Source organism: Falco peregrinus, chromosome 2, assembly GCF_023634155.1.
Source record: "Falco peregrinus isolate bFalPer1 chromosome 2, bFalPer1.pri, whole genome shotgun sequence".
NCBI classification, from domain to species: domain Eukaryota; kingdom Metazoa; phylum Chordata; class Aves; order Falconiformes; family Falconidae; genus Falco; species Falco peregrinus.
This window is the reverse complement of record NC_073722.1, coordinates 100,971,621-100,999,077: the sequence shown is the minus strand read 5'-3', so window position 1 is coordinate 100,999,077 and position 27,457 is coordinate 100,971,621. Positions and strand designations below refer to the sequence as shown.

Genomic DNA, 27,457 nt, shown 5'->3' with positions numbered 1-27,457 from the left:
TTAAAAGGAAGGCTAAGAAAAACAAAGAAACCACCAGCCCCTGCAGGCACATGTCAGGTCTTTAATTCCCCTCTCCCGAAGCTGCCTTGGCTTTCCCCTCTCATGGCAGAGGTACCTCCCAGGTCCTCCCCACGGAGATAGGTAGGAGACAGTGCCTTCTCCAGAGTGTGCTTCCAGGGGAATGTGGCAGCCCTCAGACCCCCAGACACCCACTTCTCGAGGCAGGATGGTCGCATGCTTGGGGTATATGCCTCCACCTTGTTGGTTTTGTATAGGAAAAGGTGATTACAAGCATGCAGTGATGATCAAAGGAAGGGTCAAGCTCTGCCTGGGGTCCAGCTGGAGAGAAGGTCTCAGGGTTATGATTGCAAAGAAATGTCCAGCTACCCACCATGTGTCTGTCCACACAGGTGGCACAGTTCTCTGGAAGGAACATGGCAACCATTTCACCACCTCCATTTACAAGCTTTTCTTTCTCTGTGGACTTTTTGCCTGTCTTTGGTACATCAAAGTTGTAATTCATGGTTGTCTCTGCTGCCAGACCTTCCTGCAGGTGCCATGCCTTTCCCCTCAGCTCCTACACACGCAGCTGGAGCTGGAAGATAGGATCACTAATGGGAAGCCCCATTAGTCATTCCTGATATCCCCTGAAAGGTGGTGAGCATGGAGTCACGGACCTGCTCGGTGAGCTTGGGGACATCATCTGGGCCCAGGCCGACGGTGTCCACTTCTGGCAGGATTTGGATGATGCTTTTTCCTGGAAGAGTGAGGCAAGAGGGTCAGAAAGGGAGAGGAAAATACAGCGGTGCTGTAGAAGAGCAAGAGAAGGTATAGCAGAGGGATCAATGCAAACCAAGGAAAAAGACAGAAACAAAGGGAACCACCTCTTTCATATACCAACAGTGGTGTTGTAACCCAGTCATGTCCCAGATGCACACAGCAAAAAACCAAACCAGGATTTTCCCATCCACAGAGACCACAAAAATCATAAATACAGAAACAGGTGAATCTCTTCCCAAATACATCTAATCCAATGATTCAAACGGAAGTTTTCACAGTGGAAAGACCTCTGGGTATATCTAGATCATGGCAAAGAGAATGAGATGTCTGTTACACAACACATCCAAACTGGTTGTGCTCTGATCTATGTATATGAAAGTCAGCAGAGTCCCTCGTTCCAGAAACAGGCTTTGGGATGAGAGGAACTGCACCCAGGACTCCCTGTTTGGCCAAGGTGTGTCATACTGCTCTTGCAAAGTGCCTATGCAACGGACTGGTGCAAACAGTTTATATATATATCTGTCTGTATATGTATGTATGCATGTACATATACATATATAAATATACTGGGGAAATGTCATCATCCTCTTCTGCTCTTGCACCCAGTCACCCTTGCTCTGGCCAGCGAAGACAAGACTCTGCCTGCACAGACATCCACCTGAGGGTCTGGGCTGTGGCTGTTATTTTCTTTCTTGCATGCCTTTACATGTGTGCTAGGAAATGAGATCCAGAAGTGTTGCAAGCAGAGCCATGCAAGGGAGGCAAAACAGAAGTGTGGAGAAGAGCTTCACAAAAGAGGGCATGCTGCCCGCCTGCACATCTTGCAGCCCAGGCTGGGCTTGGTATCTCAGCAGTCTACTACGCTTCACTTGGTCCTACAGACAAAGCTGAGTGATGATGGGGCTGCGCTGAAAGCGTTGGTCTGTTGGGGTGTAACAGACATCCAGCAAGTACCAGACTTGCTCCATGCCTGACCGTGGGCACACACTGGACACAGCTGGGCTTTCCAGAAGCTCATCAGCATGCCCAGAGCCACTGTGGACATGGCGAGCTCTCCTGACCTGAGGATCAGCCTGCTCAGTGTGCAGAAATCTTGGCCGTGCGTAGCACATCTTCAGAATCAGCCCTGGCAAAACTTCCAGGTGGGAAAAGTGGGAAGGTACGGGAAAAGCTAACTGTGGCTCTTTCATCAGCAGTGAAGGTCCTACCTGTTTAGCAGGGCTTTGGACAAGGGCTTAGAGGTCAGCTAACCACGATCTCCCAGGCTGAGATTATTATAAAGGCCAATGTACATGCAACCTTATGCATTAAGACCTTAAGAGTCTTCCGTAAAATGTTCAGGAGGGTTGTGGAATCTCCTTCCTTGGAGTTACTCCAAACTTAACTGGACAAGGCACAGAGAAAACTCTTCTGTCTTTAGAGCTGGCCTTGCTTGAAGCAAAAGGTTCCGCTGCTTCAAAGTTCTCCTCGCCGTGTGCTCTTCTGTTTTCCCAGAGCAGCGCCCTGCCTTGGGGGGCACGTAAGGGGGAGCGGGCTGGCATCCCTGCTCATGCTCCTGTTGGTGCGCCTTCAGGGAACCTTCCAGTGCCAAAAGGCTTTTGTGTGTGGCCCACAGAGAGAGGACAGACCCAGCAGGCAAAAGATTAGTAGAAACAGATGGTGCAGTGTTTAACATTTGCACCGACTGTCTCTTCCAGGTGTCTGCCTGCTGGGAATGACTACACCCAGGACAGACAATGGGAGGAATGAGAATTTCAGGTGCAAATCCTTCCCTCAGGAGGCAGCAGGGCTGGCCCGCGGGAGGGTGGGAAGTGGCAGAAGCCCATGTTGGGGTGGGTGTCAGCAAAGGAAGTGGAGGAACAAGATGGGTTACTTTTCTCTGTTGGAATTTGAAACTTTTTTTTCCTGCATTTTCATTTGGAAGCCCAAGACTTGCACCATTTTTTCCCCATACAATTTCATCAGCGACCAGCAGAATGTTTTATCATCATAAATGGATGAAGCATGGTAACTGGGAGGAGATGCACTCTCAGGGTGACTTTTGCTGAGAGGTCCATGTTTGCTTTTGTTTCCCAGCTCTCCATGCACTTGCAGCTCCAAAGACAGTGTGTGGGGGCCAGGGCCAGGACCTGCCCCAGGGCTGCTGCTTTTCCAGGTTCCCTTATACAGGTACCAGGCAAGCTGTGAGAAATCCAAGGGGAGAGGCAAAAGTGGTGCCTGAAATCTCCCATTCCCTCCCCTCCAAAGAAGACAGAAACTGCTGTTGCCTTGGTGCTATCTCCAAATCACACATAGTCCTCTGCCCACTCACCTCATGGCTTCCTCCAAGGTCTGGGCTTGCACCAACACCCAGCCCATACTTTACCCTGAGCCGTCCTCACCTGTTGTAAATCTCTTCTCCTTCTGGTTGTAGAATTTGCAGTAGGAAGAGATCACTACAGGAATAACAGGGACCTGGAGGGGAGGTGATCTACAATGAATCGACAAATTTCCCCATTCCTTCCCCAAAACAGAACCGCTCTTCTTCGGTGAATCTTGCACCTTGCTGATAATTATCCCAGTCACCTTCACAGTAAACTCTCAGAGGGTTAATGGGATATTTAGCTCATTTAACTGTATCACTCTATGTCTTCACTGTCGGGTTTTGCATTTTCATCTCTGTATTTAGACCAACAATGCATGGATTGCCAAATTAATGTACAGAGACCTGTTCAGCAGAAACTCCCCATGGCAGGTCCAGGGCTCTTGTTAAGGTCCCCCCACTTTTTTCCTCAAGCTGAATCATGAAGGTTTTCCACTCATTCCAGAAACAGCCCCCTCCTGTGCAACTTGCAAGCTGCTCATGGGCTCCTGGATGCACACTTGATCCAAAGGGAAGCCAGGAACCAGGAGTCACACAGCCCTGGCTGCTGGGGGGCCATGGCAGGCGACCCATACCCCAAGGGGCAGGAGGCAGGTGGCTCTCACCTGGGCTTTCACAGCCAGCTGGAAGGCTCCACGTTTGAAGGGCAACATGGAGCCACCATGATTGCGAGTTCCTTCAGGGAAAAGCAAGACACAGACCTGCAGGAGGGAGAAGACATTGAGCTGAAGGGACTTCCAGTTGCTATTCTAAGCCACTGCACAAGCGTACTCCTCTGGGACTGATCTGTCTGCTCCTGACCGTGCAGAGACATCCTCTTCCTCCACTTCAAGCACTTTATGGACACACAAAACACCGAACCCACCAGAGATGCTCTTATCCATTCTGCTCAGTGCCCAGCCCAAAGATCCCTTTCCAGCCACATCAAGGCTCATGTTTTCCAGTGCCTCCTTGCCAGAGTCCTCCCCACTCACTTTTTCTTTGTGCAGGGAGTGTGCCACCTGTGTCAAGGTTGTGATAGACTCTTCCTTCTTCTTGCGGTCAATGAAAATAATTCCTGAAAGCCAGCATGCTAGGCCAAAAGTGCCCATGTATAGGATTTCCTTCTTCGCAATGGGCACACAGCGATCTGGTAAGATCTCCATCATCACTAGAAAAGAACAAGGACAGAACAAATTGTCACCTGCACTGGGGTTTCCTTCAGATTCTGGGCTACAGAGCTCTGCTCTGGGAGTTGCCATGCCTGCATCACCCATCCAGCTTCATAGGATCAGAAAAACGTTGGGAAAGGGGTCCTGGGGGTCTCCAGACTAACCACTCGCTTAAAGGAAGACTATTGCTGGGCACTGAATGAGAGCAGCTATGACACAGCTGTGGTCCACTGACACTCTCATCCCCATTCTCTTGGAAAGGATACAGCTGATTTAGCTTGAAAATACCTCTAATACTGTGCAGAACAACCCTGGCTCTAGTATCCTGGAGATCAGCCCTGGCTTGGGGCTAGCTGGTAATGGACTATGTAGCTGCCACTCCTGCCCCTCTGCCTGCGGTACTTTCATCCTCCCCTCCCCTACAGACAGCTGGGGCCACAAGCAGCAGGCAGGATCGCCACATACCCATAATGTCAAGGGAGGTCTGATGATTCAACACGAGGACGAAAGGTTTCTTAGTCCTGAGGTTCTCTTTGCCCTTCACCACTATCTTGAGACCAAAGATGTATTTGAGTGGCAGGAACATCATGCGCAAAAACCTGGAAAAGGGGTGCAGGCATTATCCAAAGAGACACTGAAATTGGGTAAAGGGACCAAACACCATTCTTCCTAACCCGCCCATCTCACAGACTGCTCCTGCACAGCAGCCTGTTTCTCTGCAGTCCCAGACTTGACCCATGACTTGGAGAAGAGCAACTAGTATGTCTCTTCAGCTTATCATTTCTTTAGAGAAGATAAATACATTTAGCAGGTTTTCTTCAAACCAGGTTAGACGAATGCCCTAGGAACTAGAGCTACAGCAATTCTGCAGATCAGCCAGATTAGATAATGCCCAAATTAAGAGTGCACCTATTTGTATTCTACTTCCCTGCCCAGCTTGCTGAATCATGAACACAGGCTGCAATAAACACGTGCCTAACTGCTCTTGCCCAGGCTGTGAAAAGAGAGGTGATTTTGCCTCTAGGTGACATTAGACTGCAATTCTGGGAGTCATATTTTAACAGATACTGGGAAAACAATGAAAAGAATAAAAGTCAGGCACAAAAGTCAAGAATTGGATAAAATTCCTTAAAGCAAAAGGCTGATGCTCAGTTAGGAGATACAAACTCCCACTGTAGCATACAGCAATGAAGTGGTAAATTCAGCCTCTGCAGCACTTTAGAAGGCTACAAGCACTATGCTGACGTGTAGCAGAGTCAGTTTCTAGCCCCTCTCAACTCACACCCCAAGTCACTAATGCCCACTGCTGCTAGCCACAGGCGTGCACCCAGCGGGCAGCCCTCTGCAGAGGCAGGAACTGGTGGAGGGGAGGATGGGCAGCAAGGGGGAAGGTTCAGAGACTGCTGGACCTGGTGTCACCGGGCTAGAGACACCAGTGACAATGCAGGTGCCAGCACTCCGCCATGGTAACAGTCTTGTGCCTGTTCAGGTGGGCGCTGGGTTAGAATAAAGTTGAGAAAGAGAAGATCACCTGCAGAGGCTTCCTCACCAGAGCTTAGGAAGGGCATGATCAGCCCCACAGAAGAGGGAAATACAGCTCTGAGACCAGATAGGAGAGGTTTACTGAAAACAGCAAGTTACTTTAGCTGTGCATTACGTCCAGTTGGTTGGAGTTACCCAGTTTGTCAAATTAATGTCACCTTTTACATCCTTTCCTTCCATGATTCATTATTCTTTCTATTGACTCCAATACAGTCCTTAAACCTACATCCCTCCTCTGCATTACAGGGCCTGTCAGCTTTCCACACTGATACACAACTTGTGTCTCCCCACTGCAGTGCAGATCCCAGAACCCTCCAAAACGAGTGCAAGTTGAATCTGTCAGTGCCCCGAGCAGAAAGAAGCCACAGACAACTTACTTCATGTTTTCTGCGTCGCGTCCACGAGGAATACTCAACATAATAACCAGAATGCTTACGGTGAAGACCCACAACTTATAGAAGGTCATCTTGCAGAAGTATCTGAATGCAGGATTCACCTGGTAAAGAACTAGAAATGCAATGAATAGAAAAGTAAATGGGTAGCGAAGGAGCAAAAGCTCCATCCTGCCAGCCCAGTGTCAACCAGAGGAGTGTTGCACTGAGCAGTAAATGAGTCACGAGCACCCAGTGTTGTGGAGAAGAGTTCAGATTCCCTTGGTCAGCTACATGTGGGTGGCGCAAAGCTGGAACGAGATTAGGGAGTGATGCTCCAGAAAGGCTGCGCTTGCTGCTCGGAGCTAAACTACCATGGGAAGCCGGTTTAGCAAGGGCACTCCAGCAGTGCCGTGGGTGGGAGCCAGCTGGCAAACACGCAACAGCAGGGCTGCCTGTGTGCGGGGGGTGTGGGGCTCTGGGCTGGTAGAGCAACGGGGAGCCAGCCCCCCTTCAGGGAGGCTCCGTGTGTAGACGTCCTGAGAGCTTCTAAGAAAATCTTTAATGGGAGGGAGTGGGGTGAGTTGGGCACACAGACCGTCTCGCTCTCTGTGCAAGCACTGAGCCTCACCAACAAGTGAGCTGGCTGTGAGATGTGCAAGAAATCAGAAATTAGCATTATGGAGGAGAGAAAGACCAAACCAGTGATCCTAGCAGCCAGCTCCTGCCCAAAACATCTAGGGACTGGAAGGAGCAAGCTGAGCAACTGGATGCTCCTCAAGTAGAGTGGGAAAAGTGGGAAAAGTGGGAAAAGTGCCACATGTCTAGACAAGAAGACAAAGCAAGAGCAGGTACTCCTGATGTTTTCATGGCCAGAGGCAGGCACATGTTTAGGCAGCATCTGCTTAGGTAAGAAGTAAATCAAGAAAATGCAAGTATAACCTGGGAGCGCTCCAACGGCATTTCAGCTCCTAAAACCACCACATCAAAAGGATCTTTGTGGTAAGTACAGTGACTAGGCTGAGAAAGCGAAGTTTCATGATCCATCATCTGCACACTGCTGAAGCAGCTGTCACTCAAACAAGTAATAATAATAATAAATTCCAGCCAGGACTGAGAGCTGCAGATTCTCAAAAATCAATAGTGTGAGGACCCATAAAACCACACTGACTGTCGTCTGCAACCTAAAGAACAAGATCAAAGGCCCGAGAACAGTGAAATGGACAAGCCTCAGTAATATTATATGAAGAAACTGAGGGAAAGCATGATAATGAAGGCATTCCCTGTGCCCCCTGCTCCCTTGGCTTAGCCAGGGCCCCTTTCTTTTCTTTTGTGGAAAAACTGGAGAGAAGGGACTGCTCAGCTCTCCCAAGGCTTCCCTGCAGCCACAGGAGAAGCAGCCAAAGCAAAGAGCTTTGTCCACATCCTCCACACCATCCCTGCACCAGGACATGGAAAAGACAAGCACCTCACGTGTGCTCGCTGGATCCAGGCTCTGTGACCCTTCTGTACCGGTGCTACAGAGACCAGCTCCCTTCTGGAGATGGTTCACAGAGACTTGCCATGGCTCTTCATGCGTATCCAAGGTCTGATCTGGCAAACAGTTACCTCCCTAATGCTTATTAACCTTCTTAATATCTCACCAATATCAGTTACGGCTTTTCATAATTGGGTGGAGGTTGATAGGATGCGCAGCTGGTTCATCCTGACCTGCCAGGAGAGAGGCTCCTAAAACACAATGCCAGTGAAAGGCTTTTTGTGTGGTGGTCCTCCAAGGATGGCCGTAGCTTTCAAATCAAGCCTGCTGTTGTCAGGTTCCCAGTGCAAGAGGAACATCTTACACAACTCTGCACATGAAGACTAACCTAGAACATGTGCAAATAGGATCTCATGACAAAGCACAAAAAAGCTTTATTTTAAGTTACTGACAGCGATTTTTGCATACTTTCATCAAGGCTGTAAGGAAATGATGTTCCTGCAGCACACAGTGCACTCCTGAACAGGTAGTAAGCTGTAGCAAGGTGATGATTTACCCAAAGGAGCACAGCAACCCTAACAGAGCTGGTCTACATAGAACACAAGATCCTGAACCTGAGGAAAAGACAGAAAAATGTCTTCAACATAAATGGTGGTGTCCACATGGTCGAAACCAAGCATAGCCAGAGAAGGACCCACATAAGCAGATTTAGAGGCGTGAGGCCCTGTTAGACCCTCGTCGTGGCCAGCTGATGGAGGAGCGGTTCTCCACAGACCACCCAGCTGAGGGGTGGCCAACATCGCCTGGGCATTGCCGAGCTGTTCTGAACAGAAAAGTAACTCTGCACACTCAGAGCACTGGGAACAGACACACTCTCGAGAAGACATCAGATATGCAGGAGTCTGAAGCTAGGCTTATGATTATTTGGGCTTTTCAACAGCTGGTAAGTGTCTCTCAGAGTATGGAAAAAGACAAGGACATAAAGTGATAGTAAAAATCATGGCATTCCCATCTCACCATGGAGAGATAGTCAGCACAGATCTGACAAAACATTTACGCTCCAAACACACAGTTAGTAAATTCTCAGCTATAATTTTCTTCTGTTGCAAGAATCCCTAGCACCGAGATCCGCCATGCTTCCATTTCAAAAGCAGTCAGATCTTGCCTAACCTGCAAGGTGTTTTCAGAAGCTACAGCTTTATTGAAGCTCCTGTTTCCAGACAAATGGATCCATGCTCAGTTGACTCCCTTTTGCCCCTGGGTCTTTGCATCCTTTCCAAAGCCTGGCTCAATTCAAGTGAATCTTAGGAAGAGGAGGGGCTTGCTCGTATCATGAGCTCTCATCATGCAGCTTAAATGACTCTCCTACTCACCAGCTCTGCTAAGCCACACACATTGGCCAGAAGAGAGAGGTGGAGGCAGGGAGGGTGATCTAATCTAGTGGGAAAAGGCGAAGACAATGGTCTTGTTCGTGGTAAGCAAATGAAGGCTCAAAAGAGAATGGACTGCTGCCGATACAGCAACGCTACAAAGAGAGAAGAGTTGCTTAAGTTCACAGTTGACTCCTAAATGCAAAAGCAATGATTTCAGGATGAAATATGGGGAATTGATTCTGAAATGGGAGCAATTCCCATTGGAAACTGCAGACACAAATAGCTCCACTGGAACAGACTGGAACAAGTTATCAAAGGGCAAAGCGTTGGGACTGCTCAGTGCCAAGGATCACATCAGCCACCCAGTCTTCAGGAGGAGAACAGTACTAAAAGGAACTCATCTAGTGCATGCAGTTACTACTCAGTTAAATAACATTAACACTGATATTAAAAACTTCAGAGAGATTCCAAGGTAAATATATTAGAAATAGATCATGAAGACCAAGGAAAATATCATGCACTGTCTGCAGCTCCATGATGAATCTATGCATTGCTCAGTTTTACAAGATTTACAGATTAGCTTTGAATGCCTACTTATGAGCAAAGACATAGATGGGAATTTTCATAATGACAGGAGAAGAGTTTCTAGAAAAAAATGCATCCTGACTCATGAAGATTTCCATGGCATCTGGACAGCCCTGACAGAAATGTAACGCAACAGGCTAGAACAGCCTGTGCTATAGGACTTGCACCCATGGAGGCAGTGCACAGCACAGCCAGTTGAATGGTGAGCTGGAAAATAAAACCGTTTATCACTGTAAATCACAGAAAAATTGAGATGGGATGGGAGCCCTGGAGGTCTGCCAGCCAACCAGCTACTCAGAGCACAGTTAACTCCAAACCCAGATTAGCTTGCCCAGGGCCTTGCCTAGGCAAGTCTGGAGAATCTCCAAGGATGGAGATCCCACTAGCTTTCTGGTCCCTGTGTCCAGACTGCACTACTATCGCGGAGAATAATGTTTTCCTTTGTCTAATGGGAATTGCCCTTGTTGTAACCTGTGTCTATCACCCTTTATCCTTTCACTGTGTGCCTCTGAGAAGCATCTGGCTTCATAGCTAGTCATTAGGAAGTCGAAGACTGCAAAGAAATCACCCCCTCTCCCCTTCTCCAGACTGAGCAAATCCAGCTTCCTCAGCCTTTCTTTGTACATCATGCACTCCATCCCACTGACCACTTTGGCAGGCCTCCACTCAAGTGAAGTGTAGTCATCACTGTGAGGATGTCCTGAGCAAGATGGACATCCATTCTCTGAGCTGAAACAGCTGGGGGAGGCTGCAGGTGGGAAAGAAAGTGGATGAGAGGCCCCACCAGAGCCGGGAGGGAGAGCTGCATTTCTGAAATCAGCAGCAGAGGCTGAACAGGGCAAATGATCCCGTCCTGGCTCCTGCAGGCTGCGTACCCCATTGCAGTGGCTCCACCAGCCAGGACAGGCACCCTCCAGGCAGTTCTATTGCAACAGGTTGCATCCTGCCACACGTGTGTGTCATAGGCTTGATTGAGCAGTTTGATCAAGTTGATGGGCTAGATTAGATTTCCCAAATTTCAGTCTTGTGCTTGGTGAAAATTGGAAAAATAGGCCCTCTGTGCTTAGGGCAACCAGAAAGATCGTGCGTGATTTTGAGCAGGTCAGTTCCTCTCCCTTAAGTTAATTGCTGAAGTCAAACAATAATGAATGAGATCCCCTCTGTCCCAAGGGGCTGAACAGATGCTGGATGTGCAGGTGTTAGTTTGTTAACTAGTATTAGAAAACCAAAGCTAGAGAGACAGACACCCCACATGTCATCAGGCATCTCACACCCATCTGTTGACTCCCTTGTAGTTCTAGCACTGGGAACTTACTCAAGAAACATGGGGCTTCAACCCACTCCAGAGCATGTTTGCATGCTTTCTGCCTTCAAAACATGCCCAGGCTTATGTTTATCCACCTACACACCCTGCAGCATTATCCCCAGCACTGCCCCTCCATCTTGGCCAAATGCTGGAACAAGTCAGTGTCTATGTCTCTTCTTTCTCGCCAAAGATCTCGCAGACATGTTTTGGGGGTGATAAGGAGGAGATTATTGTCAAGTGTTTGTTTGAACTACATCCTGCACTGGCCCTTCCGCTGTGGAATACTTCATACTGCCACATGACACAGGAGTATGGGTCAGAGATTTCAGCAAGAAATACCTCCTTTCATTAAAAATACACGGGTTCTTGAATCAACTTTTCCAATATTCCCATACAAAACCTACCACCATCCTCCGCTCAAAGTGCAAGGAACATTTTCGCCTCAGCTCAAAATTGCAGTTTATTAATCGATAACAGTAACATAGCAGACTACAGAGGAAGGAGAAAGTGGTTTTGATCCCTTTCACGAAAAGATATTGAGGGGACAAAGCTGGAGTAAAACCAGATTGGCTTTTACTTTCTTGTACATTAAAACTGTTCTTATCTTTGCCAGGACACATCCCGTCAGCTCCACAGCCCAGGGGTAAGTCACACTGGCTCGTGCCAGGCTGCAGGTATAACTTGTCATGGATTTCTGTCACACTAGATGATGCCTTAGGCTTTCTGGACTAAGGGCAAAAAATGGTGAAAAAACAGCTTGCTTCCATGTGGACAATTTCTTCATTCCATATTCAAGCAAAACCCAAAACAGGGCATTTTAAGCAAGTCTGTTTGGGGTGCCTGATAGCTATTTCTGCTTCATCTAAAGGCACAGTGAAATAAGTAGTTTTTCTTTGGAAACTGAAGTATGTACTTTTCTGTACTTACAGAATCGGGACAAAGAATAAGCAGTTATTCCAATGACCCAGTCTCTTTCTGTTTAGGCTGGCAATTTTGAAAGGAGGGTCCAAAACATGTTTTTGACAGTAAAGCTTACGGGAACACAGCGTATGTGCAATTGCCTAAGCCAGCAGATGGTTTGATTTGGAACCAGTCTCTGGATAACTCATTTTGCTTTGCTTTGAATATTGAGTGACTTGCACAGCTCTGGGACATCTTTTCATGAAGTTCTTTGACCGCTGGAATCCATCTCGCTGAAAAGACTTCATGCAAACTAAACTGAGCAGATGACAGCAATCATGCCCAAACATTTGAGGCAGTAAAAGCATAAACACAGTAAAAAATAATAATCCATCTCAGCAGCTTCCCAAGTCTGGACTTCTGGCAAATCCTCAACATTCAGCATTGAAAGTCACCAGGTGTTTCTTCTACAGGACATAAAAACCAATGTGTTATCAAAGGAGAACAGGACACACCATAGCTCCCTGTTATCTTACGTGGCTGATTTCCACAGGTTAAGCTAGAGAAGAGGGACTGATAACTCTGGTATTAGTCCTGATTGCTCTAAAGACCTCCTGGGATCCCTCCTTGACTGCAAGATCCTACAGGTCTCACTTTTTCTGGCACCATAGAATCATTTGGGTTGGAAAAGACCTTTAAGATCACTGAGTCAAACCATTAACCCAACACTTCCAAGTTCACCGCTAATCCATGGCCCTAAGTGCCACATCTGCAGTTTTTTAAACACCTCCAGGTATGGTGACTCCACCACCTCCTTGGGCAGCCCATTCCAATGCTTGACAACCTCTTTGGCAAAGAAATTTTTCCTAATATCCAATGTAAACGCTGCCAGCACATGAGGATGGCATTTACGTTTGTACCCTGCCACACTTCCAAGCTGATAACGCTGTGGAGAATATGGTGAACCACCCTCACAGAAAGTGGGAGCTGACTGCAGGTGGAGTTGTCCGACAGTGGAGGTTTGCTCCTTCTCACAGCCTGGATATCAACAGGAGAGCATGGCAGGGCTGACTGTCACAGCAAAGGAAAGATGACGTTTTGTTAGCAGTCTACCGCTCCCAGGGGAGAGCCACTCTTTCCTACCTCTACTTCCCCTCTCTACTTCAGAGAGTATTTTAGAAGAAAAACATTAAACCTCAAGAATTTTACAAATACTGAGGCAGCCGAGGGAAATATTGTAAATACAGGCAAAACTTCCCTAGCAGAAATCAAACACCTCAATCTCTTCCATTAAGTGGGGATCTCTGTCCAAGCGCAGGGCTGCTTTTGGCCTGACCAGAATGAGCTGCCAGCCTGCTCGGAGCTGTGCAAAATACAGACCAACCAGCTAGACAGAAAGACCAGCTTCCTCGAGCCGGGCATCACTCCCCATGCAGAAAAGCACAGGCATCAACAGCAAAGAGCTAAACTAAAAAGGCCTGTAAATGAGAAAAATCCCAAAGCAGGGTGCTTAGCTTGGTCTTGTAATGCCAATGCTGGAAAATCTGCATGTTGGCGGTACTACTCACGGTGGACCTGAGGAAACTACGTATCTACACATGTGCTAGATACATGCCTGACACATATGTTCAGACCTGTGTTAGGCAGCTGTTTCAGATCCTCAGGGTCTGGTTATCTCCCACAGCTGCAGGCAGGAGCTACCTGCTGTTTGAAGCTTATACCTTGCTCTGCAGCTTCCTTGGTCCTCGTTGACTTCCAGGCTCTGAGGTCCAGCTTTGGGATCTTGCTGCAGCTCACAAAGCCACAAGGGTATCTGTTAGCCTTGAAAATGTGTCTTGGTACTTTAGAGATGTCGGTGTTGTCACATATTATTCGTGACAAGGAGATTTTGGCCAGTGAACAGCGCTGCAAAGGAGTAAAAACCCCTGGGTTCTCCCACCAAAACCTGCAGGAGAAAGATGATAAGAGATTTTTGCCTTCTGGCTTCTTCACATTCAAGACTCCTGCAACGTTATTTCCCACTAACACCAATAACACATTTCTTTTGCCAAGAAGAAATTTAAATTTCTATTACTTAAATTGAGCCCTGACTCACCAGCTGGATAGTTTAGCTTGCTTTTCTGCCATGGACCTGTAGTAAAGCTGCAGTAGAATCAAAGCCTTGTCCTGTGTTCCCTCAAATGAGATACAGGCACTCTCTTTCAACTAGGAAAGTCTGCACATACTGTTCTGTGCGCAAGCTGTGGTTATGTCCACAGGATTGTCATGCTGGAACCAGCCCTGTAATTACTGTCTTTAAAAAAAAAAATACTCTGTTCTTGTATCCTGCCATAAGAACAGGATTTCTAGATGTGCACTAGACTGTTTTTAAGCTCCCAGTACTAGGGTTTGAGCTCATAGTAAGTCTTTCTAGGCAGAACAGTTTGCCAGAAACACTGGTCATGATCCCATTTTCAGGCTATATTGCTAGCAAGTGCAGGACCTTGCCTCAGAAATGCAGCTTAAAATGGGGCATTGTAACTCACTTCTGCACCTGATCCCCCTGAGCATCTTCAAGGCAGAGGAGGACTTCAGGTATGTTTCAAACACGACACTGCTCAAATTATTGTGCCTGGCAAGCAAACCCCAAGCCACCCATATCCTGGTGCAAGTGAAGACCAAACACTGCTACATGTCCACATGGGTGGACATGACCCAGACCACAGGGTTCCAACTCAGAACTGGGGTGGAAAGGAGAAACAATGAAAAATCATCTCTAAGGCCCCTGAGAGGTGCATAAGACACTGCGATGGTGCAAAGCTGTGTATTGCAAACTCAGGAGATGGGGAGGTGGACAGATGTTTAACTTCTGCAGGGCGCAGTAGCCCAGAAGAAGCAGACAGACCCACAGAGAGGGTACAGGAATGCCACCAGTGCCAGGGAAGCAGCTTGGGCTGAGCTAAGACTTAACTAAGAGAGAACAATTAATTTCTTTTACTCCCTGCAAAGCCTGACAGTGTGTTAGTCCTATAGCAACTTCCCTTGGTCTGCAGGCAAATTTTCAAAACTACCCAGAGCATGAGCCACCACACTAGCAGATGCTGAGCATCTACTATCAGTGCAAGCTATTTAGGCTAATTAAACCTGACAGCTTTTTTTCTAATTGGTGAAGTCAATCCATCTAGATCCTGGTTTTCCCACCTTTAGAGCTGTACCTGTTCTTCTGGTTAAGGTATTTATATATAGTTTCCCTTTGCTGGAGTGAGCTGAGGTTTGAATACACAGTAATATGAGCCTCCCCGAAAACAGGTGTCTGCAGGAGGAGCAGAGCTCAAATGTTCACACTGGGTGAGGACCATCAGCATGGAGAAGGGCAATCCAGTCTGCACAATTTGTGATTGGCAGTGAATGGTCTGAAAGTGAAAACACTTGGCTGGGAAAGGATCTTAGCCTAGGATCTCAACCATCATCTGGACAAGCAATAAGAACATCACCAGAAAGGGAAAAAAACATCTGGAATAATAATAATAATAAAAAAAAGCAACAAACAAGAACAGTTTCCAAATCTGCATAAAGAAATATGCATAAATTCCTGTCTCCCTCTGTCCTTTGGGGTTTGAATCCCCAGCTCCTCTCTTACCTGTCCCCATCACGAATGTTTCTGAACTGGGTGCCAATGAGACAAGCCATGAGAGGCCCAACTCTGCCTCCATTCACAAAGGGCTCTGCAAGTGCCCCAATCCAAATGTCAATGTTCTTTGGTGTCCCATACAGCTGCATGAACTTCTTCGCCAGATTAGGATTCTTCAACACTCGAGCAAGTGCCTGCAATCCAGAAGGCTGCGAGAGCCCACAGAATTGTCTCCAGGAGTTATAACCTGCAAGTAGTTGGATATCAAAGCAGACAGATCAGTAACATGTTTCTCCCTCCTGTAAAGATTTTTTCCTTTCTTTCCCAAAGCTGGGGACACAGATAGGGTCCCTATATGTTTAAAACATCTTTCTAAACATTTCTTTATTTCTGTTAATGCCATCAACTTTTCACTCCTCCACAGCCAGTACATCCTGCCTGGCATTTCAATGCCGTTTGTGGAAGGGCTATGTCTTTGCAAGTGATCTCTGCTAGTGGGAGTTGCTCCACCACCTTCCAGCACTGCTTTGCTGTTCCACTCAGCGGCAATGCAGGTGCCTGTGCACAGGCTCCAGAGCCAGGGATTATCCAGAACAACCTTCTGCTGATGTGATGGAGGAACTATGGGAGACCCACACCTTGCCGAAGCTGCAGCAGAGAGCCAGAGGAGTGTCCCCAGGACATTTCAAGTAGCAAAGGAGATCTGTGTGCAGGCACTTGATCCTGCGTGTGCTGTGGCCGCCCCTAACCCTGTGCTGTGGGTGCTCAGATGAAGGCTCTGGGCACACCTAATGGCTGCCTCATCTTCACTGGGACCCAGGAACCCTAAAGGAGGTCAGGGAGCATACAACTTCAGATACCTTCAGGCAGAGCCACAGGAGAGAAGTCTTCACAAAACTCTTTGATATTACCTCTGTTGGAAGTGAACCTGGACAAGATGTTGTTGTACAACAGGACAGTGGCCAAGTACTTCCCCACACCTGACCTCCCTCGTGTCCGTGTCTAGCCACAGGTACAAGCCACCCCACACTGCAAAGAGAGTTCTACGTAGCACAGGTTACTTCAGGTGGGAGTGGGCCAGTGGACTTTGCCAGCTGGACTCATTTTTCTGTACTGCAAACAGCTGAAAATCCACGGGGCCGCAACTGGTGCATAATTCTGCACCTTGGTGGAAAGGGCACGCACCCAGCAACGGGCAATTTGTGACTCAGTGTCTTATCAAATGGCCACTTATGCAGAGGAAAGGTCTGTGGAGCGCTAACGCATCCTCCTACCTGCCAGCCCAGTGAACTGTTAAGGTGCAGAGATGAGCTGCTGCTGCAGCAGTGAGCTGTGAGCAAGATGTCTAAAAATTGGGGAGAATTCAGAAAAAAAGACACAGCATATGGTGCCTGGATCACACCACTATCAAACAATTCAAGAAGACTAAGAATTTGCTTTATCAGAAAAAGAATTAGGAAGCTTTTTTGATCTTGCTATACTGTCATCACTTTCATAGGTTGTATAACACCGAGTGCAGTAACACTTGGGGTTGGGCTGAGACCCAAACGCTAGGAGCTAAACACAGATTCACACTGGGAATACACGTCTGTTCTGCTGCAGTGGAGCAGCCGTCAAGGCTGTAAGTTCACAATTTGTGGTTTAGATCAGGTTCTGCACAATAATGTTCCTAGAGACAGCATGGAAACATCGCAGCCTTCTGTTGCAGCAAAGGCAGAGCCTGTGACTGATCACACACCTGGATGTATTGCAAAGCCTCTGTCTGGGCTTAAAACCGGTGAATCCAGTACCTTTTTCATCACAGTTTCAAGGTGAGCACTATTGCATCTCCCAGGACGTTACCGACACGGCAGCTCCAGGCACTTACATCAGCCTAACAGCGCTTTTCGGCAACAACACACCCACAAGCCAGTTGTAAAGTCCTATCAACAATCTATTTCTCAAGACCATCTCGCAATGCCATTACACTGGTTTTGCACCTTGCAGAGCCCTGAGAATGGTTCTGACATGCTTTTTTTCTGGGACACAGTCTTTATAGAGAAATTACAATGAGGCTTTCCTCTCATGCTGTGATCTGCTCTTCCAGCCATGCGTGGCTGGGCTGGACCACTACAGATACCTGGGGAGAAGCCACGGGGGACATCTGGCCCCAGTTCTGCTCCCAAAAATTTGTTGTGGAGGTCCTTAACCAATTTTGCCATTTGAAGAGCAATACAAATGGCGCAGTTACTGAACACTTGGCTCTGCTCTTTGCAATGCCCTATGTTCTTCTGGTCACAAGTCTCCACTTGTCTCCTCCAGCTCCAGCCAGGCTTTGGTTTCACTGCTCAGCCTCCTATCCACTTACCTATGGCTGTACAGAAATTATGAAAAGGTTTAGGAAGCAGTAATTTCAGCTGAGCACGGGCTGGAGAAGTTTCTCCATGTTCAACCTCAGGAGTGTCTGATTTCCACTTGTTTTTCTTTGGAAGCTCAGCTCCCGCAGCCAACTTACCTGATCTCTGCTACGTTCCATGTTAAGCGCGGCTAAATCAAATCCAATCCTTTCAACCTGCTCAAACATCCAATCCCGGAGCTCATCCACAACCATTTGCTGCTGTGTCATCAGCTTGGCTTGATTAGCCATCAGGCTCCGGAGAAAGGGGTCAATACCACCTGCAACGGTTACAGAGGGACTTGTGAGCAGTGCAGGGTGGCAAGTGTGTGTGTGAGAGGCTCAGGAGAGCTGAATGCAGCTTATATTTAACTATAAGCTTCTAATACAAGAGAATCAATTTTCCTGCACTTCAAGAATTAAACAGAAAATACTTTGAATAAAATTGTCAGAGTCTACAGCAATTAAGCAACCAGACTGCGTGCTTCATAATAAGATGAGCCACATTTGACTGCAGCCACGTTGGGAAAAACTGCCTGGTAGTAAAGGTCACTCAACAAATTTAATGCAAACCACTTTTAGGTTTGGCTGAAGCAGGAGTGCGTCCAGAGAGGGCAAAAAAAGGCTGAATGAAATAAACAGAGGTGCAAGAAAGGCTTTACCTTCTTTAATGATCCTCCAGACAGCAAAGAAGGCGTTTCTGAGTTGAATTTTGGGACCCATGGGTTTGTAACTTTGACTTAAGCGGTCAACAGTTGGGGGAACTGAAGCATGAGCAAAACGAAAAGCCAGAGTGAAGACATTGGATATTCGAGGATCCACAGACTCATTGTAGCCCTGGTAGCGAGGAATCAAACCCTGGAAACTGGTTCCCAGCAGAAGAGGCAGGTAGTCCCTGTAGGTTATAATCTAGGGGGAAACAAGGAAAGTGTGAGTCATTAATTGCTTGGCCATCAGTTTCTTTGGAAGCAAAGTTCTGGTTTGTGTCTCCAGCTACAGGAGCTGTTACACTGAACTACTTTGATGGGAGTTATGTAGGAGATCTTGCTAGCACAGATGCGAAGCAGAGAGACTCCCCAGGACCAATCTTTCTTTCACCTCATCAGACCTTCACCCAGCTGCTCTGGCAGTCCAGCGAGGGTCCTTTCTGGCACCACTGAGTGACATTTTGGTTTCTTCAGCTCCATGGCTTTGGTTCAAAGCATCTTCTATACTAGCCATGGTACCATGGCACAGGTGGTGCAGCTCCAGGCACAGACACTGCAGGCCACTGCCTGGGCTCCTGGTTTCTCCAGCCATGCATGGTGTCATCTCTACACTCTCTAGCAGTGATGAGGTTTGTGTGGACATGCAGTGATTTCCATGAAAATGCTAAGTGGACTTAACTGCTCCAGGAAGATCAGGAAGCACAGACTCTGCTTGTGCCTGACCTGCGCTCATCCTCTACCAGTGCACTGGGATCCAGCACTCAAGTGTCCCCAGACATGCTCCTCCCTGCCTCAACAGCTTGGCAGGTCAGAGCAAGAAGAAAGCCTGCCAAATCCTCCTTGTCCTATAGGTAGAGGCCATCCCCATCAGCCAGGTAGAACTGAATTTACTCCTCCCTCCCACCTACATGCTTCACATGACAAAGAAAAAGTCAACAGTGTTGGCACAGATGTTATCACCACCCACGAGCAGCTGTGTTAGTCCTCCCATAGTAAAGATGTCCAACTCTAGTCTCATGTCTCTTTGGGACATTGAGGAGGGTGCACAATATAATTTTTTAAAAAATCAGATTCTGTGTCAGTAGGTGAAAATAATTCATAGAATTGTAGAATGGTTTGGGTTGGAAGGGACTTCAAAGATCACCTAGTTCCAACCCCCTCACCATGGGCAGGAACATCTCCCACCAGACCAGCTTGCCCAAAGCCCTGTCCCACCTGGCCCTGACCCCTGCCAGGGATGGGGCACACACAGCTGCTTGGGGCAGCCTGTGCCCGTGTCACCACCCTCGCAGTGAAGAATTTCTTCCTCATATCTAATATAAATCTGTCCTCTTTCAGTTCAGTTGTTTTCAGTTTAGTTGAAAATTGCAGGGTGAAACCATTCATCTAAACATGATGATGGAGACAATGTTTTTAGTGCAGTTGTTTGAGTCTCTCCACATTGGCTTACCCAACATGTTTATTCAACAGCACTATATTTAAACTGACAGTTGTAAAAATTTAAACCTTTTGATATTCCTGCTTGTTTGTTTGTTGAGCCAACTCAGAAGACAAGTTTCCAATTAGTCATGATTAAGGACCGCCTTTGGAAACCCCATGTCGTCTTCTCTCATAGGAGCCTGCTTTTTCTGTTGGCTGTGAAACCTCATCTGGCTTTGAAGCTGGTCCTGTTCTAAACCAGAGGTTGGACAAGAGACCTGGAGAGGTCCCTTCCAAGCACAGAAATTTTTCTGTGACTGTAGGATCTCATTTAGGGCAAAGTCTGTGCTGCAGCACAGTCCCAAGGGACTCTCTGCCACAAAGCAGTGAGGACAGAGGAATGCCATGGCTGGTTGCATGCACCAGCACATGGGGCTTCTTGAGAGGATGACTCACAACTCAGAGGAATTTTGATCCAAATCTCCAATACCATTTTTACCCTGTACCAAACACTGGCTAGAAAAGCTTCTCCTCTGACTTCTCTGTCCTCACATTTCTCAAACACAGATGTGCAGTTTAAAACCCATTAAGCAATTTGGAAATTTAACAGTAGAGGGACATCAAAGATTCAGGGGGACCCCTCTGTGTGTGTTATTTCAGGTATCTCCATGTGATTTTTGTTTTGGGCAAAAGGAGCTGGTGGAAAGAATCGGGTCATTTGCACCTCAAAATACCACACCCGTTGGACACCCCACAGTAAAAACCCCATCAAGTTCATTCTGTGATACTGCAAGACAAGGCAGAAGAGCCAGGACATACAACATGGTGGCTGGTACCTGGATCATGGCACCCAGGATCTTTCGTGCCTCCTGGTAGACCTTCTCTCCATTCCAGTGGGGATTTAATCTCTTCAGCTGCCTAGCCAGGCGGTTGTGCTCCCGCAGAAAGAGCGTATGCATGCATGTCAGCTCCAGCATCTCATTTGCTCGAGAATCACCTAGGAGTACCACAAGTGAGCAGACTTGTACTGCCAGCAACCTGCGTGTGCTTGGCTGCTTCCCCCTGGAAGGAGGCAAATGTCGCGTTGGGAAGCATGCACAGAGACATTTTTAGATGTCTCAGTATCTGCACTGTGAAGATGACTGGTAAGAAACACACAGGAGGAGAAGGAAACCAGGGTCTCCAGGCCCCAAGAGCTGGAGAGCACCAGTGAAAAGCCATTTATCTGCCAAGGCAGCAAAAGCCAAGATGCCCCCACGGTTGCGCTCAGCAACACAGAGAGATGGGCAAGTTTTTGGGGTTTTTCAAACAAGGGATAGAAGCATTAACTTAAGCTAAATAAAGCAGGTGTTCTGCAGGCTCTCATATCAGAGAGACTGTCTCACAGCTCAAGAGAGAAATGGAAATGGGCAGAAGGAGGTCAGAATGGCCAAGGGAGCTCTGAAAGTCAGAAGGCATCCTTCAAACCAGCTGAAGCTAGGGCCAAAGTGAGATAACTGTCATAATCAAGCCCCCTGGTGAGCAAAAGTAAAAAGCAAAAGGAGTCACAACGTAGAGGAATAAGTTACAAACGGCATCACAATGAAATATAAAATCCTTCTTCAAACATCTAGGGCAGGAAACCCAAGAGTAAGCAGGTGATGAGGGTATAAAGAGGCACTCAGAGAAGAGTAAATGTGTCGTATTTAGCCTCCAAGTCCCATAGTAAATAGAGGGATTGGCTCTTGCATTCAGCACAGAGCCCTTTTCATTTACTGTCAAAGGCTGTCTGTAAGAGGCTGCGGAAGAAGAAACAAAAGCAGCACTGTGAGGTTTCCTCAAGCAGAACACACACCCAGGGATTCCAGCAGAGCTCCAGCGGGACATCGCTGAACCCTGTTAGGCAACTGCACGCGTGAAATTTCCCCAGTTCTCAGGGACCGGAAAAGTCACAAATAAGACACTGAATTTTCAAAGGAGCTTCTGAGCCAGCCTGACTGTTCCCTACACTACCCAGCTACGGAGCAGCGATGGCTCCAGCCCCTAGCTGACGAGTCCTGGGGGCTGGGAGCCCATGTGGGAAGCACCCAATGCACCTGCCCATTATGCTCCTCACTGGGCATCTGCCTTTGGCCACAGGTCTTGCATGGTCCTCACCAAGGAGAGACCTGCACAGAACTGCGGAAGCAGCTGAAGATGTGAAACAATGGATGGGACAGATGGAGAGCTGTGGGAGGCTGAAGGAGACCATAAACCACCAGGAGTTTAAAAGGAGGGTGCTAGAGGATGACAGCAAGCAGAGCTCTGCCACTGGTCCCACAACTAGGACCTGATGGTATCCAGGGACCATGGGGATGATGTCCAGAGGAGCTTAGGCCAGATAGGTAGGGGGCCAAGGGAACAGAAATCAGCTCCACAGCTGATGAGATGTGCTGTGCCCTCAAGTTTTCTCCAGCAGTGTCATGGACAGTCCAGGTGGCCAGAGCCAGCAGGAGTTGGCCAGGAGGTCCTGCTTGTCAAAAGAAAAGGAACAGGGAGTGAGACACAGATTCACAAGGTATATCAGAAATGTCCCTCCCCGGGGTCTTAGGCTTTAGCAACATCCTGGTCCTCACCAGCAGGGTCCAGGCAGAAGGGAGCAATGCTGTAGGCTCCAGAAGGTTAGTTATCTTGTCTCTGTGTGCTGGGACAGGAGAAGATAGCAAACGGCAGCAGACAGGAAGGTTGTGGTGACTGTGCGGTGTTTTGGCTGGAGGGGAGGCATGGCTTTGGCACGCTGTGCCCAGGACAGAAGGAGTTATTCCACATTGAAGAAGTAGACAGGAGGATACCAGAAGTGTGACAAAGGATAAATGGACCAGGAGGCCATCCTGATGGACTGAAGGCCTATGCTGATGTCCTGGCTGGCATGCTGTCAGTGCACCCTCAGACTTCAGTGGTGGGGACATGTCTTAAAAGGTCACCCTGGTCTGTGGCTAGCCTCATCCTCAGCCCAGCTGGGATCTAAGCTCTCACAGTGCAGCAGATACACTGATATGCAACAGCCCAGGCAAATGTTTCATGCGGAAACATTTCAAGCACCAACACATTTCAACATTTCAAGCACCAACACACCTGTACCTGTCCTGACAGAAGAGAGATGGCTACCAAATTACAAATATAGACAAGCCATTGCCTTCAGGCCAGTCTGCTATTGCTGCATTTGCTTGGTTCCATCGTGGCAGTGGTTCCCAGGTCACCTCCAGCAGCCCCATGTGCTCCCTGGGCCCTACGCCAGAGCTGCTGAGCACAGATGGGACAGCTTCACTCCATGCATACAATCACAAAGAAGACTTGAATGCAGTGAAGGCCTTTTCCTACTTAGCACAGCCTGTCTCAGTCTTTTGTGACGTTTTGCTATGCTCCATTTTCTACTTAAGAAAACCAAACAAATAAAGAAATGAACTGGAGCTGGGGGAGTTGTTTGCTCTGGATTTCAGGGTTAGGGGTGCCAGCACACAACTTACCTGCAAGAAAGCAAGGGATTTTAGCTTCCTTGTTGGCTGTAAGACATGGGCTCTTCTGCATGTTGCTGAAGGGCATATATGCCTTCCCCCTATCAGTGAAATTCTGGTTAACAGCCAGCAAGCCCAGCTGGCTGGTCTGATTCCTCAGTGTGTTGGCCAAAGACACTTCACTGCCATACACCATGCTGCCATCAAGAAAGGAGGTGATGGCATTGATCTGATCTCGAATTGCTGTGCCGCCGGTACAAGCGGGAGCTGAGCGGGTGAAAGGAAGGCAATCTTTTGTGTTTTTAATTCGTGGGTCATTGAGTGGGATCTGAAGATAGATTAAAAAAATAAGTCATCACTAGTTCAGGGATGCAGAAATGGCACTGTGATACTACAGCCGTAAGAAAAGCCAGGCAGGATCCATTTCAAAGACAGTCCCCATGCTAGACAGCATGGAGGTCAGTCAAAAATCCCAAATAGGAAGGGTCAGAATGACAGTGGGGGTGCTATTTTAGGAGTCCAAGACCCAAATATGCATGAAAGCCTGGAGATGCCTAAATTTCCATTAAGATACCTAAACTTTTCCCCCTGAATATATAAATATCAGATTCAATCTTTAAAGCTTCCTATCTCATGTTGGAGTCTAGTGTCTGTATCTACATTATTGACAGCTGTCATGCAGAACTTGTGACCCTGCCTGCATTCTCAGATGCATGTTGGGCAAACACTTGGTGCTTGCTCTGTCCATTCACAGTTTTTCTTGACAGGACAGACGGGTACATGGGACAACCAGAGCCACAGTACCTCTTCAAAGGCAGAAGAGCAGGGCTGCAGGGTGGACGCGTACATCATTAAGCATTCACCGGAGCAGAGGCTGCAATGTGACTTGTGCTAATGCCTTGGCCACTGTTGGGAGATGCTCACCACTCCCTTGCCCCATGCACTACTGAGCATTGAACCATCAAATGGGCAAGGGTTTGCTGGGGTATTGACACATGTACTATAATCCAGGTATCACCCATGTTGTCTTTGCACCATACCCCCAAAACAAAGCCATATCATTGAGAGAGATGGGTAAATGGTTGGAGATGGGGGGAAGACAGGTTGGGGCTGTGTCTGACATCTGGGGACAGCCCCTGGGATCCAGCACTGCTACCTTACAGAGAGCTGTCTGACCCCCTTGGCCTGTTCTGGGAGGATGTCCCTCTGTGGCCAAGGACCTGGGGAGCCACCAACATCTCCTGGCTGGAAGGCAGATACCCTCTCCCTCTCTTCCCTGCTAGAGAAAGGCTGGCTGTACCTTGATGGGGAAGCAAGGGGGCTGCTTGGCACAGCTGATGTCACAGTCCACATTGCCACTGAAGGTGACTCGGGCTGGGGTGTCTGGACTGAAATCCAGGTCATGGTCAATAAACTGGCCCCACTGCATGAACATGAGTGATCTCTGCTGGTCCATCCTGAGCTGCCCAGGGGGGAAGCGGACAATCTCATTTGACACCTTTCCAACCTGCAGGGGAGGAAGGCAGAACACGTGTGTTAGGAAATTACTCGTATGAATGGGTGCGTCTGTTTGTATGGCCATCAGCAAGAATTCATGATGCATTTCTTACACTTCACAGAAAAAAACCCAAATCTCTGCTGCCTGAGCTGGAAGGCATTACTGAGTGCCTCCTTTGCTGAGCATTGCACTGTCCTGGCCCTAGCCAGGTTTCTGAGCCTCTAGGCCGAGTACATCCCTTGGTGGATATACGGACACAGCTAAGCATGAGCCATACTGAATAACCGGGAAAGAGAGGTAACAGATTTTAAAAGACCAATTTGAAATAGAAGTGTGGAAAAAAATAGTTGTTGGGAATTTCTGAAAGTTATCTCAGTGAACTCCCAAAGCCCTTTTTCCTTCTCATCCCTTCTCCATCCATCACTCTTCCCCACCAGTTCTTCCTTCACGTATTCCTACAAGAGAAGTGGTCAAAACTTTGCTCAAGCCCTGACGCTGTGCTGCAGAACAGTTCGGAAGTACAACAAAAGCACAAGTGTCAGGCACACAACCCAGAAAATCACAGAGCTCCTCACTAGCACTGTCGTTGCACCAAGCCCCAGTGAGCAGAAACCACATCACAGCGTCCCCACTCCAGGCCCCATGAGAGCCACACACCCCACCACAGGTGACCCCGCCGTGGACCCACACACAGAATTTCTAGCTGGATGGTTTTTATTCTGGGGATTCTTTTTTAATTTTTATCCTCTGGCATATTGCTTTTCAGGAGACAACCAGCTTCCACAAACAAATCAAAAAAAGGTGAGCAAATCACTTTGGCTTAAACACAGTTAATTTAAAAGAACACATTGAGTAATTCTTTCTTAATCCTGCAATTCTGCAGTTATCAGATTTATTTTCCTTTGCTCTTCCTCACAGCATGGGAGTTAGAAAGTATTTCTGTTAGATCACCCTGAAGATTCTCATATGATCAAGCTGGAGCTGGTGAATTTAACTTCCTCCCCCTGATCCCCCCCACGGCAGCTGCTGAGCATGCACTTGGACACCTGTGATCTATCCAAGGACCGACAGTCCCTGAGCCCTGGTACGGCATTTTCAGATAACAAACATTACCAGTGGAAAGGGGAATCCAGAGAAACGCTTTTCTTCTGTCCACCCACGGGGGATTGACACACCATCCTCATATTCTGCTGGCAACCATCTGACCAGGGCTCTGTTTGAAGCTCCTAGTGATGGGTTTCTCCTGTTGGAGTGAATGGAAGAACAGCAAACTATTAGCGTCATTAGGATAATGGCAGGGCCAAGAGCTCATAGATGTAGAGAGGGACAGGAACCTTGGAATGGGATCACACAGCAATGTACAATGGTTGGAAGCTACTGCAGCCCTGTGGGTTTGGTGCTATCAATAAGCCTCATGTTTAATAACAACTACAATAATAGTAACACACACCAAGCCTCAGCTTCTCCCAGGCAAGAACCCAGGTTGCTGGTGACTCCTTGTGTCATCCAGCCTGAAGAAGGGCCCTTGACTCCAGGCCATGAGTGGAAAACAAAGGTGAAAGCTTAACATCAGAGAAAAGGGGTAGCGACTTATGCCTGTTCATTTAATGGTATTACCAGTGATCTTTAATAGAAGCAGGCTGATTTGGATTGTGAGCCTTACTATGCTGTAATTGGAGTAAGTGGTTATTGTAGTTTGATTAGACCATTAAAACCTTAGACTAACAATACATTTCATTTTGGAGTCCATGTATAATATGTGTTCTCGGGTTGCCGGTCATACACCATGTGTCACACTGCCTAGGGCCAAGCAATGGAGGGACACAGAGCACAGGGAACAGTTGAGCCCATCTTCTCCAGGGCTTCAGGGTCTGGTTTATGTGATGGGCCTGTCCTTATCCCAGAGCCCCCTCCTGAATGAAGACACCACTGTCTGAAAATTGAGGAGGCAGGTAGCTCTCTCCCCGCTTCTTATGCAGATACCTGAAGGCTAAAGCCTTCCCTAGGCAGGCATTGCTGTCTGAACTCCTTCCTCTGCCCAAGGTGCTCCCAGGGGATGCTCTGCCCACTGGGCTCTCAGTAACAGGAGAAGGATGGGGAATGCTCCTAGGCTGTCCCTTTTAAAACACTCTTTAGTACAGCTTCCCTTGTCTCCCACATTACAGTCATGCCCCTCCATTTGTCCACGGGACACGCAGAAGGTGCTCTCTCGCAGCCCGCATGCCCAGATTTCCTCCTACACAGCGTGGGGCAGGGCGACAGCCAGACAGATCATGCCCCAGTATGGGTTTGGGTCAGGAAGCCCTTCGAGACCCTGCAACGGGGCAGAGCCAGACAAAGCACAGAGAAAGCAAAAAGATGCAGCCTGGTAACAGAGACCCTGGGCTGAAAAGTCAGTCCCCAATACAGAGCTATTCATATTTTGGCCAAAGAACTAGTTCATGTACAACAACATGAACCCTCGAAGCAAGACTAATTAAAAGCTGGTCACATCCGCTTGCCTTGAAAATCATCCCCAGCTGATCTGGT

General features: G+C 47.9%; 2 protein-coding genes across 3 annotated transcripts; both read right to left on the bottom strand.

Annotated features, from left to right (window-relative positions):
* Positions 1 to 41: 41 nt before the first annotated feature.
* LOC101911752 (1-acyl-sn-glycerol-3-phosphate acyltransferase alpha-like) lies at positions 42 to 15,726 on the bottom strand. 2 transcript variants are annotated; one of them, XM_005236110.3, is made up of 8 exons: positions 15,467 to 15,726; positions 13,569 to 13,792; positions 6,213 to 6,342; positions 4,759 to 4,892; positions 4,117 to 4,292; positions 3,748 to 3,843; positions 3,162 to 3,234; positions 42 to 757 (listed from the first exon to the last, which is right to left on the bottom strand). In XM_005236110.3, the coding sequence occupies exons 1-8, from the start codon at positions 15,604 to 15,606 to the stop codon at positions 612 to 614; spliced, it is 1,119 nt and encodes a 372-aa protein (XP_005236167.2). In that variant the 5' UTR covers positions 15,607 to 15,726; the 3' UTR covers positions 42 to 611. The 2 variants fall into 2 exon arrangements, 1 of the variants encoding a protein (XP_005236167.2); XR_008746112.1 differs by having other exon boundaries at positions 622 to 757; positions 885 to 3,234; positions 15,467 to 15,605.
* A 1,344-nt stretch (positions 15,727 to 17,070) lies between these two features.
* On the bottom strand, positions 17,071 to 26,167 carry LOC101914513 (myeloperoxidase). The gene is made up of 7 exons (XM_055795096.1): positions 26,042 to 26,167; positions 24,731 to 24,937; positions 23,443 to 23,758; positions 20,746 to 20,954; positions 18,494 to 18,740; positions 17,952 to 18,112; positions 17,071 to 17,076 (listed from the first exon to the last, which is right to left on the bottom strand). The coding sequence occupies exons 2-7, from the start codon at positions 24,884 to 24,886 to the stop codon at positions 17,071 to 17,073; spliced, it is 1,095 nt and encodes a 364-aa protein (XP_055651071.1). The 5' UTR covers positions 24,887 to 24,937; positions 26,042 to 26,167.
* Positions 26,168 to 27,457: the final 1,290 nt, after the last annotated feature.